Here is a 22,066-nt window from a genome sequence, read left to right as displayed (position 1 = left end):
TTTACAGATGGTTCCTCCTTTGTTGACAATGGTACCAGAAAAGCAGGATGGGCAGTTACAACCTTATATGAGGTCGTGGCAAAAGGATGTTTACCCTCAGGAACGTCAGCACAACAGGCCGAGTTACGGGCCCTGTCAGAAGCATGTCGAATAGCAGAAGGACAGACAGCTAATATCTACACAGATTCGCGTTATGCTTTTAGAGTCGTTCACGACTTTGGTCTGTTATGGCGGAAAAGGGGATTCCTCACTGCTGCTGGTACACCTATCCGAAATGGAAAAGAAGTCCGAGACTTACTGGAGGCCATACAATTACCCCAGGAAGTGTCCATCCTGAAGTGTAAGGCCCATACCAAGGAAAATACCACAGAAGCACAGGGAAATGCCCTAGCCGACCAGACAGCTAAAGATGCTGCCTCACAGGGCGTTCCTCCAGAAGAATCAACACAGATGTGCAGATTGAAAGCACTCAGGACTCTGACACGAGACCTTCAAACAATGCAAGGCGAGTGCTCCCGAGAGGAAAAATGGACATGGATTGAGGCAGGAATTAAACTATGCGAAGATGGTGTCTGGAGACAAAGTGTTACCGACAAGCCAGTCACGCCACAAGCGCTTATGCCTTTTTTTAGCCCAACAGTTCCACTCGTGGGGACACTTGGCCTCACAACAGATGACGGCACGGTTCCAGAAAAGCTGGTGGGGTCAGGGATTTAAAAAACATGCCCAGCTGGTAACAGACCGCTGTGTGGCCTGCCAGAAAAATAATTCTGGACCCATCACGGTAATGCCTCAACTGAGGCCCCCTGCCCCTGTCGGACCATTCCAGCATCTGCAGGTTGATTATATATCTCTTCCTTCATGCCAAGGATACACTAACATTCTTGTCATGGTCGACAGATTCTCTAGATGGGTAGAAGCTGTCCCAACTAAAAGAGCCACAGCCAATCACACTGCAAAGGTCTTGTGTAAGGATTACATTCCCCGATGGGGAGTCCCGAGTAGCATTGACTCAGATCAGGGAACACACTTCACAGGTGCTGTCAGCCAAGAAGTCTGTAGGTTACTGAACATTACGTGGGATTTACACTGTCCTTATCATCCACAATCATCAGGACAAGTAGAACGAATGAATCGAACTCTGAAACAACGGCTTGCCAAATATCACCAAGAAGGAACACCATGGCCCCAGGCACTACCAATAGTGCTATGTAGCATTAGGGCAACCCTGAACAGAACTACAGGTCTGAGCCCATTTGAAATTATAACAGCAAGACCCATGTCGCTGCCAGGAACTATCGATTTACGGAAAGCTGATGTTCACTTAATGAGTGACACTTTGTTATCATACTGTCAGAACTTAACCAATGCTATTAGTTCTGCTTCCCGACAGGTATCGGCAGCTTGGGGTAATCCACCCGAAGGAGGACACATCATCCCGGGAGTCTGGGTGTATATGAAAAAGTTGCATAAAGAACCTTTGGGTGCCAAGTGGGAGAGACCTTATCAAGTGTTATTGACCACCCAGGCAGCTGTTAAAGTCCAAGGAAAGAAAGCCTGGATCCACGCTTCACACGTTAAACGAGCACCCGTAACTGAAGCTGAAATCTAATAAGGACAATTACTTTTTGCGAAAATGTATAAATTTACTGTATTATTGATTGTAGGTATTCTAGGCATAGGCCTACTTCTTACTAGCCGACCTTCTGCACCAAAGGGAAATAGTAGGGTAGCAAGGGAATTACATGTAAATACCTTTTTATATATGTCATAGATTTATGCCAAACAAGGTAACATTTCTAGTTGTTGGGTGTGTGCGCATATTCCTATTCACTCAAAGGGAGGGATTTCCTTGAGGCCAGTTCCCTTGAATATCTCAGAAATGGCTGAGTGGATAATTAATCAAAACAAAACAGGATATGGAAAATTGGGCACGTAAATGGAAGTCAGCAGGTTACAATCTGACTACCTTTGAAGGGGGATACCAACCGTGCTATAATAATTCCAAACGGCCCCCATTTTTTGTTATCATTAATACAACGGGAATAGGAAGACCGGGGGAATCGGTCTGTCTGATTAGAAACATCAAAGGAGGCCAAAATATGGGGTATAGTAACTGCTCCCGGAATTATAATATAATCAAGCCACGGAACCGTCCAAATTGGGCTGATGTGGGAATTTTTAACGTAACGGGGATTCTGAATAAAACAGATGGAAAAGCCTGGACAGGCCCCGGAGTGTTGCTGACAAAGAAACAGCTAACATTCATTGCATATAATGGCACCTATTGGGTGTGTGGCCACAAGGCCTACCCTTGGCTGCCCCAGAATTGGATGGGATCCTGCTATTTAGCCTACATTGTGCCTTATATGTATCATATAAAGTCACTGTCAGAACATTTACACCGTCCTAAGAGAGCTATCACAGAAACAGAGAGGTTCTTTGCCATTCTGATCCCTGGGTATGGGACCGCCAAACTGGCAAGGGAATCCATTAACATGGCATCCGTTGTGGAACGAGTAGCCAATGATACCTCAGAGGCCCTAGTTAAAATCAATGCAGAAATGGTAGCAATCCGCACAGTAGCCCTACAGAATAGACTAGCCCTTGATTACATCCTGGCTGAAAAGGGAGGTACTTGCACCCTACTCGGAACTGAGTGTTGCACATATATCCCAGATAGCTCCGAAGAAATTACCCACTTAGCGGAGCATATCCAAAAGGAGGTAGAAAAACTTAAGCAACCCCCATCATTCACTTTGTGGAGTAGAGCCACTGAATGGCTAGGTTCAATAGAAACTTCATTGGTGGAAGGTTTAATTCTATTTGTTGTAATTGTTTTACTTTTATATTGTTTGTTTATGTTGATTAAATGTTGTTGCGACCAGGCGGCTGTAGCTGCTGTCCCGCAGGTGAGACACCTTGCAGGTCCCAGCAGACCGTCTGTACGTGGCACAGGAGTATGTTATGCTTAAGGGAAGGTTGTTTACTGGTTGAACTAAGATATTGATTTGGATTAAATTGGAATAAGGTTAATTAACCTACTAAAACCAGACTTCCATTGTGGCCACGATGGAACTCGGGTTGGTGTAAATTTGTGTGGAAGCTACTAGTTCGGACATGTGGCGAAACACATCAACAAATTTTAGAAGGAAACTCTATTTACATGTATGAAATTATTTAGTCGAAGGTTTAACCAGTGATACCTGATGTTTTATGATTCAGTTTGTGAAAGAATCAAAGGGGGGATTGATAGAGAATTCAAACAGGCTGCATTTAGACAGACTGTGAAAATTCACAGACCCCCAAGTCAAGGCTGCTACATGCAGTTCAGCATGTTGCATTAAGGCATCAATCAACTTGACATTTTAGGACCCTTGATTAGCGAGCCAATTAAAAGGTTAAAAGACTATTAATTGAGCCAATAAGGTCAAAGAAGGCGAGTTCTTTTCTGTAAATTGATCCAGGTATAAGTACAGCCATTTTGACCATGTGGTCCCAGAAGGACAAAGACCTGGCTTAAAGCCAAGAACTTGTTACTGCTGTCTGCCAAATTAAAGAAGTTAAAACTACAATCGGAGTTCGTATTTCATTGGAAATTAAGAGATCTAACAATGCCTTGGCTAATAAAGGCAAGCATTCCGTATGCCTTCTTAACCACCTTATCTACCTGGCCTGCTACTTACAGGGTCCCTTTGTTCCTCTACATTTCTCAGTATCCTACCATTTAATGTGTATTCCCTTTCCTTGTTAGCCTTCCCAAAATGCATTTCCTCATATTTTTCTGGTTAAATTCCATTTGCCACTGTTCTGCCCACCCGACTAGTTGATTGGTATCTTCCTGCAGTCCGCAGCTTTCTTTTTCATTATCAATCACACAGCCGATTTTAGTAGTTTCTGCAAACTTCTTAATCATACCCCCTATATTCAAGTCTCATCATCATCATCATAGGCAGTCCCTCGGAATCGAGGAAAACTTGCTTCCACTCTTAACATGAGTTCTTAGGTGGCTGTACAATCGAATACGAGAACAACAGTCTCTGTCACAGGTGGGACAGATAGTCGTTGAGGGAAGGGGTGGGTGGGACTGGTTTGCCGCACGCTCCTTCCGCTGCCTGCGCTTGATTTCTGCATGCTCTTGGCGACGAGACTCGAGGAGCTCAGCGCCCTCCCAGATGCTCTTCCTCTACTTAGAGGGTGGTCTTTGGCCAGGGACTACCAGGTATCAGTGGGGATGTTGCACTTTATCAGGGAGACTTTGAGGGTGTCCTTGTAAAGTTTCCACTGCCTACCTTTGGCTCGTTTGCCGTGAAGGAGTTTTGAGTAGAGCACTTGCTTTGGGAGTCTTGTGTCTGGCATGCGAACGATGTGGCCTGCCCAGTGGAGCTGATCAAGTGTGATCAGTGCTTCAATGCTGGGGATGTTGGTCTGGTCGAGGACGCTAACGTTGGTGCATCTGTCCTCCAAGGGGATTTGTAGGATCTTGCGGAGGCATTGTTGGTGGTATTTCTCCAGCGACTTGAGGTGTCTACTGTACATGGTCCAGGTTTCTGAGCCATACAGGAGGGCGGGCATTACTACAGCCTTGTAGACTATGAACTTGGTGGCAGTTTTGAGGGCCTGGTCTTCAAACATTCTTTTCTTCAGTCGTCTCACCGCCTCCAGTGCGTTCAAGGCTAGATAGAAACATAGAAACATAGAAAATAGGTGCAGGAGTAGGCCATTCGACCCTTCTAGCCTGCACCGCCATTCAATGAGTTCATGGCTGAACATGCAACTTCAGTACCCCATTCCTGCTTTCTCACCATACCCCTTGATCCCCCTAGTAGTAAGGACTTCATCTAACTCCTTTTTGAATATATTTAGTGAATTGGCCTCAACAACTTTCTGTGGTAGAGAATTCCACAGGTTCACCACTCTCTGGGTGAAGAAATTCCTCCTCATCTCGGTCCTAAATGGCTTACCCCTTATCCTTAGACTGTGATCATTGATGTATACCACAAAAAGCAAGGGACCCAGTACTGAGCCCTGTGGAATCCCACTGGAAACATCCGTCCAGTCGCAAAAACATCCATCAACCATTACCCTTTGGTTCCTGCCTCCGAGCCAATTTTGGATCCAACTTGCCACTTTGCCCTGGATTCCATGGGCTTTTGCTTTCGTGACCAGTCTGCCATATGACACTTTATCAAAAACTTTGCTAAAGTCCATATACACTACATCATACACTTTCAATTGTTAATTTTAAATCGGAGTTTGATAGCTTTTTGTTAACCAAAGGTATTAAGGGATATGGGCCAAAGCAGGTATATGGAGTTAGTTTGCAGATCAGTGATGATCTCATTGAATGGAGGAACAGGCTCGATGGGCTGAATGGCCTCCTCCTGTTACCATGTGTCTACCTAAAGCGGCCTCTACAGTTAGCGCCCATTTGGGATGGAAGGACGGAGACAATGCGGGATGGAGATGCGGGAGGAACATTCTGTCTGGTGCTGAGCAAATTCGAGGGAAAATAAAAGAGCCTTGCCGAGTGGCTGGAGTTTCCCACCCAGGGGTTTGGAATAAATGTAAATCCTGGGAGCAGAATAAAGGTTCCACCGAGATTTGAACTCGGATCGCTGGATTCAGAGTCCAGAGTGCTAACCATTACACCATGGAACCACTGGGGGGAGCGCCGGCCACCCGGCCCTTCAGGGCAACCAGCCGGAGGAGGTGGTGGAGGCCAGAGAACTGGGATGGTGCCGGAGGGCTGGGGGTCTGGAGGCCGGGAGGGGCCGAGGGGCCGGATGCCCCGCTCGCTGCTCCCGCCCCGGGCCCCCCGGTCAGGCCGCCGCCTCCCCTCCCTCCGACAGCGGGAGCCGCCTTTCCCCACGCGGCCGCCGGGTGGCGCTGAACCCTCTCCCTCCGCCCGGGCGGCGTGACGTCACGATGATTGACAGCAGCTCTGTCCAATGACGCGGCGGTTTCAAGAGCGGTCCCGCCTAGAATATGACGTCACGCAACTGGTCCCGCCCCGACGCTGTCACCTGAATAAATCCTTTGCCACAAACGCGGCTCGGTGATTCCCGCTGTAATTATTCTTTCATTCACAAAGCAGCGAGAAAAGGTTGAGAAATCTCCCGGCGAAGGAAAAAAACCCAAATAAACCGTTTATAAGGCAAAGGTCAGAGCCTACCGCGTGACCTTGGGCCCGGAAGCGGAAGTGCGGTGAGGCCGCCGCTCGGTCGCTTTCCCTTTAATGATTTCTCAGTCGGCCGACAGGATGGGTGCGCGGGAGGACGAGTATGATTATCTGTTCAAAGGTGGGTGCCCGTGGTACTGGGGGCCGAGGCCTGAGGCCCATCACGGGGACCCCGCCCGCCCTCGGCCCCTGGGACAGTCCGAGATCGCAAACACCCCGGGGAGCGGCGGCGGCGGCGAGAGTGGGAGTGGAGGGGGTCCGGGGCCGCCTTCATTCGCGGTTTATTTTGGGAGGTTTGTTTTCCCCATTGAATGGTCCGGGGCCCGGCCCCCCGCTCCGCTCCCCGGGGTGTTTGCTGTGGAAGCTGCTGTTTAAGGGCCGCTGTATTCCCGGCCTCTTCCCCCGGAATGGCCCGTGAGACGGGCCGGGGATGGAGCCGCCGGGAGCGGGTGCGGGGACCTGGTCAATCCCGGGCTGGATGTGGTTTGTTAAACTCTGGAATGTTCTGCACAATGGGCCTTGGGCTTCACTCCAATAAACTTGGTGTCTGGAGAAGTGAGTCCCTGTTAGAAACATTCTATCGTTGGGCCATTTTGAAGGCTGGGTTCAGAATCTGCCGCAAAGCTGATGAACACTTGCACCTTGCACAGTTGACTAAAGGATTATCTGTCAGATTGTCTGTTTAAATGCAGTTACATCAGACACTCATTTAATGTTCTCCTGTGCAGCGGGTGCTTTACCAAACCAAATATCCTATTGGTGCTTTCCTTCCAGTTTCACTTTTTTAAACAAACTTAATCTAACCGCAGATTGAAGGTGTTATTAACTGGGAGCAATTTTGGTCGACTTCTCCTAAACTGGGTTTAAGATGGAGATTGACGCTCAAATTTGGGCATCACCTTGAACTCGAAAGGCATCCATAAAATTGATCCTCTGACTTATTTGGATTGTCCTCTTTGTCGAACATTCTTTGGTGTTGAAAGCATGTTTCATGTTGCGTTTTATCTGTACGAAATCCATCCGTTGTCTTGGATATAAATGCAGTGAGTGGTTTTGATTACCTTCTCAGCAGCTTTTGTTGCAGTCTAAGTTGGCTTTATGTGAACTGGTTTGAGTTTTTGCTGGTGAGCTCTCCCAGATCAGTCGAGGGGTCTGCTCCTTGAGCTGGTGGACGGTGAATGGGGTTTCTGTGTTGACAGAAATTACATTGTGATCTTGTTTGTGGAAATGTGGCGAGTGACAGCAACATTGCTAATAACTGACAATTGATGCTTAAAATGAATTAAATGTGAGTGGTTGGGACATAACTGCCTCAGATTGGAAGAGGAAAGGTCTTGGTTGTGAAAGGTCTATTGGAAGAGAAGGATTAGCAGTGGAGGTTCCAGAATATTGGGCTGAACTGGGAATTTGTGCATCATGTAAGCTTCTATTTTGACAGAAGCCATTTAAGCAAAATATAAAGTTATATTCCATGTGTGTGAGACAATTAAAGTTTCTGAAATCACAAGTAAGGCGTAGATGATCGGATTGTGGGGTGAAAGGGCTTCAAAAGGACGAGGCCATTCGCAGAATGAGAGCTTGTGCATATCTTACAAAGCAACTGACTTGTGGAGGAAACTGTTCCTGACTGCTGATAGCTTGGGGAGTTTTTGGAATATTCTGGAACCTCCACTGCTAATCCTTCTCTTCCAACAGACCTTTCACAACCAAGACCTTTCCTCTTCCAATAATCAAAACTGAGGTGGTGGCTCAAGGTGACTGAGTTAAGAGTAACTCTGCTTGAGCTGTTTGAGCAGTCAATATTTACATTGTTTTTGGAGCCTCTTTAATCCTCTGATCCAGATTAGAGTCCCATGTAGATGATGAGGAATGTGGGTAGTTGCCAACCCAGTTACTCAACATTATCAGTAATTAGTGGGGTGCTGCAGGGATCAGTGTTGGGACCCCAACTATTTACAATCTGTATTAACGACTTGGAAGAAGGGACCGAGTGTAACGTAGCCAAGTTTGCTGAATATACAAAGATGGGAGGAAAAGCAATGTGTGAGGAGGATGCAAAAAATCTGCAAAAGGGCATAGACAGGCTAAGTGAGTGGGCAAAAATTTGGTAGATGGAGTATAATGTTGGAAAATGTGAGGTCATGTACTTTGGCAGAAAAAAATCAAAGAGCAAGTTATTATTTAAATGGAGAAAGATTGCAAAGTACCGCAGTACAGCGGGACCTGGGGGTACTTGTGCATGAAACACAAAAGGATAGTATGCAGGTACAGCAAATGATCAGAGAGCTAAAGTTTTAAATTTAATCGAGGGCTTTGAGTGACTCGCATAAAACAATCTCGTGTTTTGGTTTGCTACCTGAGCCCCTCGACTAGGCTTCCTATTTATTACTCCCAGATATTGGTTGTTGCAATATGTGAGATTTTGTTGAAGGAAATGTTTTGTCTCAAAGCTGTTTATAGCAATGGTATTGTTTGCGTCCATTTGGAGGTTTATTTGTATCAAAGAGCTTTGTGTATTCTTTCAAATACATTGTCTATTTTACAATTTTAATTGGAAGGTGAATGACTGAGGCAACAAAGAAGTTAAATCAGGAGTTGGTGATTTAAAAAATATTAATTCTGGCGATGTGGGCAGGTGGGCCCGGGCCCTGTCTGGCCGCGGGTGGACTGCGGGCCGCCTTGAACCATTGATAAACAGGACTTGCTCGGTCATTTCAGAGGGCAATTAAGAGTCAACCACATTGGTGTGGGACAGGAGTCACACACAGGCCCAGCCCAGGTGAGGGTGCCAGATTTCCTTCACTAAAGGGTTAGGTAATTCCAAGCAGGGAATTTCTGCTTGCAGGTTGTATGAGGGAGGGTATGCTGAGCGAAGTTGAAGTAGGGAAGTGTGAGTTCCGGATATATTGCTTTCAATAATTATTAAATTAACACAGTGTAACAGTGATTTTCAACTAATTGAGGGATAATATTTTGCTGTTTGTGCAAGATGTTGTAAAGTTTGAGCTGTGAGGTAGGAGTGTCGACACGTATCTGCTGGTCTGATAAGTGAGTAGCTGCGTTAGTGGGGTGCTGGTACTGCCACCACGATTAGCAATAATCTGAATCCTACTTTTTACTGGGAGCTGGGACCACGGGCCCCGATTATTAAAGCGGAGTGGGGAGATTGTGATTCGCAAGGCCCCAATCCAACTTCTGCAGGCAATTGTTTCGGCACTTTATGGCCTGTCATTGCCACCTGGAACCTTCACATTCTTTGTACAGCAAGCGGAAGATCGAAGTTTCTGTGTTGTAATTGACATTAGTTCTTCAGACTGAACGCGCCTCATTTCTCTATAGGCCATTCATCCACTGTGCCTGGTATGATTGTAACGTTCGCTTGATTACAAAGCTTGTGGTAGCACAGATGAGAGAACTTTATTCAAATTTTTGACATTGTGAGGGCCACTATATTTTTCTGAATATAGCATCGCCCCTCCCTTTCCAGTGAACATCGCTCTATGTAGTGTTAACTTGGTCAAATGGGTGACCTGTACTCTTTCAAAATTCTCATCCTGGTTTTCAAATCCCTCCATGGCCTCGCCCCTCCCTATCTCTGTAATCTCCTCCGGCCCCACAAACCCTCCCCCCAGATGTCTGCGCTCCTCTAATTCTGCCCTCTTGAACATGGCTGATTATAATCGCTCAACCATCGGTGGCCGTGCCTTCTGTTGCCTGGGCCCCAAGCTCTGGAACTCCCTCCCTAAACCTCTCCGCGCCTCAACCTCTCTCTCCTCCTTCAAGACGCTCCTCTTAAAAACTACCTCTCTGTCTAAGCTTTTGGTCACCTACATTTGTGCGGCTCGGTGTCAAATTATTTATCTCATAATACTCCTGTGAAGCACCTTGGGACATTTCACTACGTTAAAGGCGCTATATAAATACAAGTTGCTGAGCGTTATGGTAAGGATCGTGTTGAAAGAGTCCCATGAGTGTTGATAGACTCGATGCTTCACTTGTCCGATCAACAGAATCTGAACTGACCACCTCTGGTCAGACCCACAGCTGGAGCACTGCGTCCGCTCTGGTCAGACCCACGGCTGGAGCACTGCATCCACTCTGGCCAGACCCACAGCTCAACTATGTTGGTCTCAAGTAAACTTGAGCTATTTTCCTGACGAAGGTGTTGTAACTGTGCAGACTGCCTGTTTAATGAGATGCGTGTAATAATGTGCAATCTCGGTGGAAGTGGGAAACCCAGGCTACTCGCTTCTGATTGTGATGGAGAAAAGTTGTAGAATAAGATCTCCAAAACCCATCACAAAATTCCAATTAATACAAACCCAATTTTACTGAATTTACTGTCCTGAGATGTGGGCGTTGGACTGGTGGGGGGTGTGGGGAGAGGGGGGGGAGGGATGTGGGTGGGTGGGGGGGGGGGGAGCGGTAGGGCACAGGCAGCGACCAACCACACATGTTTCAGACTACACCCCTGCTTCCAATTGTACACTGGGCAAGAGAAGCAAAGTCATCCATTTGTCTGGGCTTCTGAGTTGGATAAACATCGGCCGTCATGGGATGTACTGAACAGGTCGAACCTTCATTGTATAAAGCGGAGTTACACCAACACTGTCCCGAGTTCAGTGCAAAAAGTTCACCTGCAGTTCATTTCTGTCTGAATAGTTATTTGTCCAGATGTTGGTTTTAATGTGAGCGTCGCTTTCTGCTGTGGAGTTGATGTCCAGCGGAGGCTGTGTGGCATCTTGCAAGTGCTAGTTTAACATTATTTGTGGCTCTGTAGAACTTTGATTAACAGACACTGGCATTGATGCGGCCCCTGAAATGGATTGTATAGAAACCTGGTAATGTACAGGACCCGAACAGAGTGGTCCATGATTGGTGTCAAAGTTCGAAAGATACCGCACGCCACTTTCTCGTACCTCTCAATCACTTTGCTAAATATTCCTCCACTGCCCTCTGGAATTTGCTTGTGCCCTCAGGGTTGGCCATTTATTGTAACAGTAATACATTCATTTCCTCGTTGTAATCCTTTCTTCAAGGTGTATTGCTGACATGGTCATACCCTTACCCTGAAGAGTTGGTCACTCCTTTCTAGATTTCATTTGCGTTCATGTTTACCACATTAGATACTTTGAATATAAAACACTGAGTATCGAGTGACTAAATTGAAGGGCTTTCCTGCTCTGCATTTGGGTGCACACCCATTACTGATGTGTGAGTAATTGATCACATTTGACACCGAACTGAGTTCCTTTACAACAAAGATGAATTTGTCCCTTGTTGAGTTTTGCTGTGCTGAGCGAGATTGAGAGCACAGACACCTGGGCTGGGCTATTGCTAATGATTTGTGGATTTAGTTTAGATTGTGGGAGTGCAGTGTGCAGGCTCCTCGCTCAGGTTGCCTTTGCTCACATTGACTCTAATCCCAGTGCGGCTGTGATTCTGCTGATGGGATGGGTGGACCTGCTTTCAGCAGTGTGAATGTGGGAGAGCCGGTGAACGGATATTGGTCTCATCTGAACTACAGAAATGCGAAAAGTAAAACCCCTCGGGCGATGTGCCTTGCAAAATAAATTTAGCAGCAAACCCTTGAGCAAAATCTACAGGAGTCCTTCAAATTAGTCAGTAGTTCATTAGGAATTGCGATTTGAAAGCTTGACCCCAACATGTATCAGTGATGTGAGGGGAACCTGTGTCTGAGGTTTTACCCCACACAGCTGATAAGAGCTGGGGTCCAGAGCTGGGCTTCTGTCTGGGGAAGGAGTGAAGGCCACTTGTTTCACACTGGTTTTGGTTGGAGCTCTGTAGCAAGTTGGCTGTCCTGATTTGGAACTGGTGCTCAGGGATTGTCAATAAAAGGGAAGGGTTTGGAAAATGCCTTTTGAAATGAAGTACTCTCCTTGGGGCGTTAGTGATTGGGTTACAGTGCTCCACAATAAATAGTACACGTCACACAAATAGGGAACAGATGAGGCAGAGCCTCGGGTGTGGGTCACCAGGAGCATTTCTTTAATCAGTCGCTCCCCGACGCCGTGTCCATTACATGACGTGCCCGGATTTGTTTAAAATTGACCCACTTTTCCATTTAACTTCCATTTAAGTGTCTGATTACAACTGCTGTCACTGGCTTAACCTTGCACCTTTCCTGCGTTTTGTTTGGAGTTCCTCCCTCTCCCGCTCTCTCGTTCCTTCCCCCCACCCTTCTCTCCCTCCCCTGCCCCCCTTCAGTTTTTAATTTTAGTTATTCAGTGATCATGGATTACTTCAGCTGTGGTCCTGGGGGTCCCTCACACACCCCTGGCTCTCCAAACCCTGCCAACCCTGTCCTCTGCACTTATATTTTCAGCTTTGTCCTGTTTAACGTTTCTGGGCCTGGACCTTTTGAAAGGACATTTCTCGGTTCTGTTGCTGAATCCCAAATCGGCAACTTGAAATATATGCAAATTAAAGGGAACGGGAATTGAAACTATGTACATACTATTTTTATCAATGATCTGGATATGGGTGTTTGGGGCACATTGTGAAAATTTGCAGATGATACTAAAGTTTTTGCGAGTGTTGAGACTAGATGATGCTCAGGTTTACACAGTACAACGTTTGATGGCTCAGTGGGCAGCACACTCGCCTGGGTCACAAGATTGTGGGTTCAAATCCCGCTCCAGCGACTTGAGCACATAATCTAGGCTGACACTCCCGGTGCAGTGCTGAGGAAGTTCCGCAGTGTCGGAGGGGCAGTACTGAAGGAGTACTGCATTGTTGGAGGTGCCATCTTTCTGAGGCCCCAACTGCATACTCGGGGGCGTAAGATCCCATGGAGATATTTCAAAGAGCAGGGGAGTTCTCCCCGGTGTCCTGACCAATAGTAGTCCCTCAATCAATATCACTAAAACACATGATCTGTTCATTATCACATTGTTTTTTGTGGGACCTTGCTGTGTGCAAATTGGTTGCAACGTTTCCTACATTACAGCACTTCAGAGTACTTCATTGGCTGTAAAGCGCTTTGGGACATCCTGAGGTTGTGAAAGGCGCTTATAGAAAGGCAAGTCTTTCTTTCCAGCGAACTTTATATTTCAGCTAATCGGACACTGGTCAGAGATCAGCAGCAGACAGTTCCAGGCCTGTGCTGATGGCTCGGTGCAGCCTGCGTGACTCAGTTCACATCTCTCCGCTCTACCAGCTGAGCCATCTTTAGAAAATGGGTTTCTCGGTTCAGCAATTGTAGACCTTTCAGACGATTACACCGTGTTACTGAACCTGTTCTAACTCCAGTGTTGTTAGGATTTGAGAGAAATGCTGTGCTGGGCCTGTGAAAGTTTCATGCCATGTTCACGTGAACTATTGAAAAACACCCAGCCATCAATTAGATTTCTGTCAGTAGACATCATTGAGCTATGTGACTCCGAGGGGGAAGTGCTGTCTCCAGCCATCACTAGCGGTGCTGAAGCAGTTAGTGGCGATAAATCACGGACCACACAAGGGTATCGGCAGGGTGGCAACTCTTACTGTATTAAAAGGGAAAACTGCAAACATTGAAAATCTGAATTTAAAAACACAAAATGCTGGAAATACCCAGCAGGTGAGTAGGGATCTGTGGAGAGGCGACGGGTTGTGACGTGTGGGCTGCCCATTGCTGTTTCAGGGGTGAACCGTCCCAGATGTGTTCTGATGAAGGTTACATGCCCGAAATGTCATAACCTGCCATTTCTCTTTACAGATGTTGACTCGCCTGTATTCCAGCAGTTTTTCCTCCTTTCTCCCCGTTTCTCTCCTTGCCTCAGTACAGTGCAGTGCGACAGCGCAGCAAGCTCCTGCAGCAGTCTGGCTCCCATCCGCAGTCTTCTTTACCCATGGTCCATGTGCATTGAGAAACTAAAGTAGGAAGAGTTGTTTCTAGTAAAACTACACTACTTCATTTAGAGGGACCTGCAGCCCATAAGGACAAAATATTATTTAAATGGTGATGACTTGGGAAGTGTCGGATGTACAGAGGGACCTGGGTGACCTTGTACACCAGTCATTGAAAGCAAATGTGCAGGTGCAGCAAGCAGTTAGGAATAGGTATATTGGCTTTCATTGCGAGAGGATTTGAGTACAGGAGCAAGGATGTCTTACTACAGTTATGCAGGGCCTTGGTGAGACCGCACCTGGAGTATTGTGTGCAGTTTTGGTCTCCTTACCTAAGAAAGGATATACTTGCCATAGAGGGAGTGCAGCGAAGGTTCACCGGACTGATTCCTGGAATGGCAGGACTGTCTTGTGAGGAGAGATTGGATCGACTAGGCCTGTATTCACTAGAGTTTAGAAGAATGAGAGGGGATTTCATTGAAACGTATACAATTCTGACGGGGTTGGACAGACTGGATACAGGGAGGATGTTTCCCCTGGCTGGGAAGTCTAGAACAAGGGGTCACAGTCTCAGGATACGGGGTAGGAAATTTAGGACTGGGATGAGGAGAAATTTTTTCACTGAGGGTGGTGAACCTGTGGAATTCTCTACCATAGAAGGCTGTGGAGACCAAGTCACTGAATATATTTAAGATGGAGATAGATAGATTTCTAGAAACAAAAGGCAGCAAGGGATATGGGGAAAAAGCGGGAATATGGTGTTGAGATAGAGGATCAGCTATGATATTGAATGGTGTTGCAGACTCGAAGAGCCGAATGGCCTACTACTGTTCCTATTTTCTATGTTTCTATTCCTGCGATCAAGTGCACTTGGTATAAGGGCGTGATGCTCTGTACACACCTAGAAATACAACATCCTTGCAGCAGTTTTTAAACGGTGTGGGTTTTTGACTTAAATTTAAAATGATCTCCAACAGTGTTGGTGGCCCTGCCCGAGTATCCCTGGCTTGTGTTCTAAATTCAGAAATGATCTCCATCTCTTCTCCTCATCCCTCCTTATCGACATTCTCATTCTGTGGCGCTGATTAATATTGAGAGTTGGTCTCGCTAATGTCAGGATAGATCGCCCAACATCTGTGTGGCCCATCTGCGAAACTCAGCTCCCAGTGATGATCATTTTTGAAAGGAATGAAAGATAAGTGTCATTGCAGAAATGTAAATTAGGGAGACTCTTTCCATTCTGGAGGTTGACCCTGGGATAACACTTCACTAACTGAAGCTCGCTGTGGACAGGAGTGATGCTTGAAGGAGTGATCTTGGCATCTGCCTGAAGTTGGTAAGTGTTGTGCAGTAAATTGGGACTGGGACTATGTCCTGTTTCCATTTAAACAGAGTAATTTACAGCTTTGGAAGTTGATCTTGTTTTGAAGCAGAAGTTGTGCAGAATCTACATAAAATTTAAATAATAAAATCTCTCTAGGTTTTGTGGTTTCCGTAATTTTGCGATCTATGTTTTGATATATATCAGAATTATCCAGTCAATCCATTGAGCCAATAAGCTTTGAGGAAAAACCCTAGGATCTTGGCCTTAAGATGTACCAAATGTTTTGATTTTCTCTCTCTGTCCCTCTGCAATACCCTCCACGCCCCATGCCCTGGGATCTGAGGGAGCCTAGCAGTTTCCCCAGGCCTCTGCAAATGGTGCTCTGAGGTCGGGTTGCTGGGAGTGCCCTCAGACCAGCTCAGGCTGACTTGTCCTTCATTCTCTCTCGTCCCCTCCACTGCACACCTGGGCTCTATTTTGCACCTCCAAGTGCCGGTGCAGCTTTGAGGGATTGGTCTAAGATGAACCAGCTCATGGGAGTGTGTGCTGGAACATCGAATGTTGTACGTTTCCAGCACTTGTCTAACTGCTGTTATCTTAATTTTTGTCAATTAGTTTTTAAATTTTGCTAAAATTCTTTGACTTCCTCCTCCTTATTCACTACATGTATATATTTGAGAATTTTATTTCAATAAAACAAATGAGGGTTGCTCGCGATGCAAACTAGAATTGAGAATAACTGAGTCCTGAACATTGTTGTCAAAGACCCTCCTGCTTCGTGACCCGGAGGCTGGCCGTCCATTCAGGTCAAGGCAGTAACTTATCAAAAACCCAGACTCGCCAACGCAAGAACTGACATTCTAACTGTCAAAGCTATGTAAATAAAGACTTGGATTTATTGAGAGTTTTTCAGAAGTGCCTTGTTGCTTCGTACAGATGTGTACTGTTTGTTTGGCAAATGACTTTTTGCTGCCTCTCCAAAAACTGGCCATGAGATGATCCCTGGAGAATTCTCTGCTCTTCAAATTGTGACATGGTATCTTTAACATCTCATCAGCAGGGTGGGACAGCATTGAGACACCCCCTCATTCCTGCACTGAAGTTAAACTAGATCACAATGCTGTAATCATAGTGGAATTTGAACCGCATCCTCTGACTCCAAGGCATGACTGCAGAGAGACAGTCGCAATTTTTGCTGCTGACCCATTGCCAACTGAGTCCGTGCAATTGGGGCGGAGCCAGCGGAATGGGTCACAAATTGGACAGTGGCGCAGGAGGGAAGAGGAAGTTTGTTTTACCATTGTGAGCAGAGGCAGGGAGTGTTGTCTGGAGCTTGGCCGAGTAATGAGTTGTGTCATTTACACAGCGGTAAATTTCTAACAATGAGGTCATGCATTACAGGAACTGCTGAGATTAGATTGTTGCAGCCTGTTTCTTTTGCCCACTTGTTCTTCCTGCCTGACTGGTGCCATTGTGTCGTGTGGTTCTCTCTATCCCAGCGCTCAGTAGCAAGCATTCCAAATCCTCATCGCCTTAAAGGTTTTCCTCGTGTCATCTCTGGTTCTTATCACCTTAAATCTGTGTCCCTCATTATCAACCCATGTTCTGACTTTGTGCTGGTGCAGGACTGAAATATTTGTCTGAACATTGAAACCTTTCATTGGTCAGGTACCGCTCCAGTTGGAAACTTAAAAATAGAAGTGACAAAGCCTTTTGGGGAAGCTGCGTGGGGAGGGGGTGGCTGGCACGGGGAGGGGGCAGTCCTCCCAAAATCGGGGTTTATTTGTCGGGGGGGTGCCGAGCTCTGGCACTGGTCGGTGTCTTCTAACGATGAGGCAGAGAAAGTAACTTTTCGATGGGTTTTAAAAAAAACACTTCCTTTCTATGATCGTTGTCTTTGCTGCTCCCCTCGCTCCCCGGTCGTTGGAGTCTAGGACTAGGGGCATAATCTAAAAGTTAGAGCCAAACCTTTCAGGAGTGAAATTAGGAAACACATCTACACACAAAGGGCGGTAGAAGTTTGGAACTCTCTTCCGCAATCGGCAATTGATCCTAGATCAATTCATTTTAAATCTGAGATTGATAGCTTTCTGATAACCAAAGGTATAAAGGAATATGGGGCAAATGCGGGTATATGGAGTTAGGTCGCAAATCAGCATGATCTCATTGAGTGGTGGAACAGGCTTGGGACTGAATAGCTTCCGCCTGCTCCTATGTTCCTAGGCATGTGTGCACACACTCACTCTCTCTCGTTTATAAGAACTTCCTGATGTCACCTTAAGTTTCCTCTCTGCCAGTTTGAGTCCTTGGTCCTTGTTTTTCTCAGTTTAGTTTGTCATTTACCTTTTCATTCTGTTAATTCTCTCGAGAACCTCCCTTCCTGGAAGGAAAGCCCACGTTTCTCCAAACGTTCCTCCAAGCACAAACCTGACCTCGTGGCTGTGTTCCAGGGCTTGGATTTCTCCCGGAACACAGGAGATTGTAACTGGACGTGGCACTCGTGATGTGGTCTGACCAGAGCTGTGATCGGTGTGAGCGTGACGGCCTCTGGCTTGTATGTGACTCCTTGCCTGTGCAGTTCAGCATTGTTTGCTTTATGTTGCTGCTCTGCATTGGTTGGCAATGTTCGGTCCCGGATCTGCTGTCGCCGCTCTCCCTGGGGGTCTCACTGGCTTACTTTACACCCCACCCCCTGGGCCCCAGGGTTGTACACAAGCCCAAAGGCATTTCACGTCTCACCTATGGGTCTGCACTCCCTCAGGACAAGGTATGTCAGGCCCCTCCCAATTGAATCCACACCTCTGTTTACTGGACCAGCGTTGCTTGAGGTGCCTGTAGGGAGCTGGGCAAGAACAACCGGGTTTGTGGACTGGTCGTATTGTCCTCGATTGCAGCCTGTTCCAAAGGTTTGCTGGAGCACGATTAGGGAGAGTAACTCCCTCATTTGCTTATGTGATTTTAAATCTGCTGCCTCCTGACAGCCGAAGCCCACTGCTCAGTGCTGAACCAAGCTTCACCCCTCCACACCGCCAGTTAACACAACCGGTCCTAGTCCCCACTCCAGGGACTTGAGCACATAATCTAGGCTGACACTCCCGGTGCAGTACTGAGGGAGTGCTGCAATGTCGGAGATGCAGTTTTTCTGATGAGACATTAAATCCAAGGCCCTGTCTGCCCTCAGGTGGACATAAGATCCCATGGAGATATTTTGAAGATGAGCTGAGGAGTTAGCCCTGGTGTATTGACCAACATTTATCCCCCAATCAACATCCCTAAAACAGATCTGGTCATTATCACACTGCTGTTTGTGGGACCATGCTGTTCACACAACCAAAAATCAATTTAAGACAGAGATGGACAGTTTCTTAACCAATAAGGGAATAAGAGATTATGGGGAGCGGGCAGGGAAGTGGAGCTGAGTCCATGATCGGATCAGCCATGATCTTATTAAATGGTGGAGCAGGCTCGAGGGGCCGTATGGCCGACTCCTGCTCCTATTTCATATGTTATGTTCATTCCTTTCTATTCTCTGGACTATTTCACTACTTGTAATGCTTGTATTTCTATCGTGCTTCTCGCACCCAAACTGCTTCACAGCCAGTGAACTATGTTTTGAAGTATCACGTGTTTTATCGGCAAACGCAGCATTTAAATAGTGCACAGCAAGATCCCACACAAAGAGCAATGAGATAAATGACCGGATCATGTGTTGGGTGGAGTGTTGATCCAGTGCCTTTAGTGGCCAATATTGGGCTGGAGGAATGCGTTAAACCCAGTGGGAAGCGGCTCTTGTACGAACCTCAACATCTGGCAGTTTATCAATGCAGGTATAAAAGCAGCGAAGAATTGTTCCTTGTACTCAGCAGAAGTACAGAGTGTTTAAATTCGCAACACCGAGAGTCAGGTGTGTGTAAAAATGCTTTAAATTGTTGATGTGGCCAGAAGTTGCAGAAATGTTCGAGGGAAATGTTTCCCAATATCCTTAGGCACATTAATCGTTTGTGACACCCAGACTGTGCTGTGAGGTGTGTAGCTGCTAAACTGATGGGTTTAAAGTAGAAAATTCCCTGGGTTTTTTGCCTGTAGAAGAATGTCTCAATTTAATTGGAAATGATTCATTTTACCTTTGGCACCTGGTGAATATCTCATGTCAGTTACACTTCCTTGTTGGAGATATGATTTCATTTAAGGACCAGATTTCATTTACATTCCAGCAATGAATTATCGAGCTTATTGCTTGGTATATTTCCTGTTGTAACAAGTTCCTTGAGAACAATGTGAACCCAATGAACACATTGTGAAATCCCAGGAGTCGCTGCTCCGTGTCCCCAACAGAGCTTTCCCCAATCGACCGGGAATCGCCACCAATTCCCTGCCATTGATTGATTTTGTTTCCACTGGGTGCGGAATGTTTGTGCCTTTTTTAAAAACCAGTGTCCTGAATCTATTGGCCGTATCTGGTCCACTAAACACAGCCTTGCAATTATATATCGCCTTTCACAACCTCCGGACCTCCCAAAGTGCTTTACAGCCAATAAAATACTTTTGAAGTGTAGTCCCTGTTGTAATGTAGGAAACACAGCAGCCAGTTTGTGCACAGCAAGCTCCCATAAACAGCAATGTGATGATCAAATAATCTGTGTGTGATATTGTACATGGCCGCCTTTGACACTGTCAACCGCGAGGGACTATGGAGCGTCTTCCTCCGTTTCAGCTGCCCCCAAAAGTTTGTCGCCATCCTCCGCCTGCTCCACGACGACATGCAAGCTTGTGATCCTGACCAACGGATCCATCACAGACTCAATCCACGTCCGGACCGGGGTCAAGCAGGGCTGCGTCATTGTGCCAACCCTCTTCTCGATCTTCCTCGCTGCAATGCTCCATCTCACTCTCTTGCAGTGGAACTAAACTACAGAACCAGTGGGAACCTGTTCATCCTTCGACGTCTCCAGGCCAGATCCAAGACCGTCCCAACCTCTGTCGGCGAACTGCAGTACACGGACAACACTTGTGTCTGCGCACATTGAGACTGAACTCCAAGTCATAGGCAACATCTTCAATGAGGCATATGCAAGCATAGGCCTTACACTAAACATCCATAAGACAAAGGTCCTCCACCAACCTGACCCCGCCACAGAGCACTGCCCCCCCATTCATCAAGATCCACAGCGCGGCCCTGGACAACGTGGACCACTTTCCATACCTCGGTAGCCTATTATCAGCAAGGTCAGACATTGACAACGAGGTTCAACACCGCCTCCAGTGCGCCAGTGCAGCCTTCGGCCGCCTGAGGAAAAGTGTTCGAAGACCAGGCCTCAAATATGCCACCAAGCTCATGGTCTACAGGGCCGTAGTAAGACCCGCCAACCTGTGTGGCTGAGACGTGGACCATATACAGTAGACACCTCAAATCGCTGGAGAAATACCACCAACAATGTCTCTGCAAGATCCTGCAGATCCCCTGGGAGGACAGACGCACCTAAGGTGGAGGAGGTGCATCCTCGATCAGGCCAACATCCCCAGGATCAAAGCACTGACCACACTAGACCACCTCTGTTGGGCAGGCCACATTGTTCGCATGCCTGACACGAGACTCCCAAAGCAAGCGATCTACTCAGAACTCCTTCACGAAAAGCGAGCTCCCAGGTGTCAGTGGGGATGTTGCATTTTATCAGGGAGTCCCTGGCCAAAGACCGCCCTAGGTGGAGGAGGTGTATAGAAACATAGAAAATAGGTGCAGGAGTAGGCCATTCGGCCCTTCTAGCCTGCACCGCCATTCAATGAGTTCATGGCTGAACATTCAACTTCAGTGCCCCATTCCTGCTTTCTCGCCATACTCCTTGATCCCCCGAGTAGTAAGGACCTCATCTAACTCCTTTTTTGAATATATTTAGTGAATTGGCCTCAACAACTTTCTGTGGTAGAGAATTCCACAGGTTCACCACTCTCTGGGTGCAGAAGTTCCTCCGCATCTCGGTCCTAAATGGCTTACCCCTTATCCTTAGACTGTGACCTCTGGTTCTGGACTTCCCCAACATTGGGAACATTCTTCCTGCATCTAACCTGTCTAACCCCGTCAGAATTTTAAATATTTCTGAGGTCCCCTCTCATTCTTCTGAACTCCAGTGAATACAAGCCCAGTTGATCCAGTCTTTCTTGATAGGTCAGTCCCGCCATCCCGGGAATCAGTCTGGTGAACCTTCGCTGCACTCCCTCAATAGCAAGAATGTCCTTCCTCAAGTTAGGAGACCAAAACTGTACACAATACTCCAGGTGTGGCCTCACCAATGCCCTGTACAACTGTAGCAACACCTCCCTGCCCCTGTACTCCAATCCCCTTGCTATGAAGGCCAACATGCCATTTGCTTTCTTAACCGCCTGCTGCACCTGCATGCCAACCTTCAATGACTGATGTACCACGACACCCAGGTCTCTTTGCACCTCCCCTTTTCCTAATCTGTCACCATTCAGATAATAGTCTGTCTCTCTGTTTTTACCACCAAAGTGGATAACCTCACATTTATCCACATTATACTTCATCTGCCATGCATTTGCCCACTCACCTAACCTATCCAAGTCGCTCTGCAGCCTCACAGCATCCTCCTCGCAGCTCACACTGCCACCCAACTTCGTGTCATCCGCAAATTTGGCGATACTACATTTAATCCCCTCATCTAAATCATTAATGTACAGTGTAAACAGCTGGGGCCCCA

General features: G+C 46.8%; 1 protein-coding gene and 1 non-coding gene across 2 annotated transcripts in view; one reads left to right on the top strand and one right to left on the bottom strand.

The window, feature by feature from the left end:
* Positions 1–5,589: 5,589 nt before the first annotated feature.
* trnaq-cug (transfer RNA glutamine (anticodon CUG)) lies at positions 5,590–5,661 on the bottom strand. Its single transcript has one exon. It is a non-coding gene; the product is annotated as a tRNA-Gln (tRNA).
* Positions 5,662–6,184: 523 nt separating this feature from the next.
* Positions 6,185–22,066, top strand: part of rab11a (RAB11a, member RAS oncogene family) — a 27,470-nt gene continuing 11,588 nt past the window's right edge. The window contains exon 1 of the mRNA XM_070858599.1: positions 6,185–6,302. Within this exon, the coding sequence (XP_070714700.1) occupies positions 6,239–6,302 (64 nt within the window). The 5' untranslated portion in view covers positions 6,185–6,238. The remainder of the gene's footprint in view (positions 6,303–22,066) is intronic.

Source organism: Pristiophorus japonicus, chromosome 17 (assembly GCF_044704955.1).
Source record: "Pristiophorus japonicus isolate sPriJap1 chromosome 17, sPriJap1.hap1, whole genome shotgun sequence".
Taxonomy (NCBI): domain Eukaryota; kingdom Metazoa; phylum Chordata; class Chondrichthyes; family Pristiophoridae; genus Pristiophorus; species Pristiophorus japonicus.
This window is presented reverse-complemented; position numbering and strand designations above follow the sequence as displayed.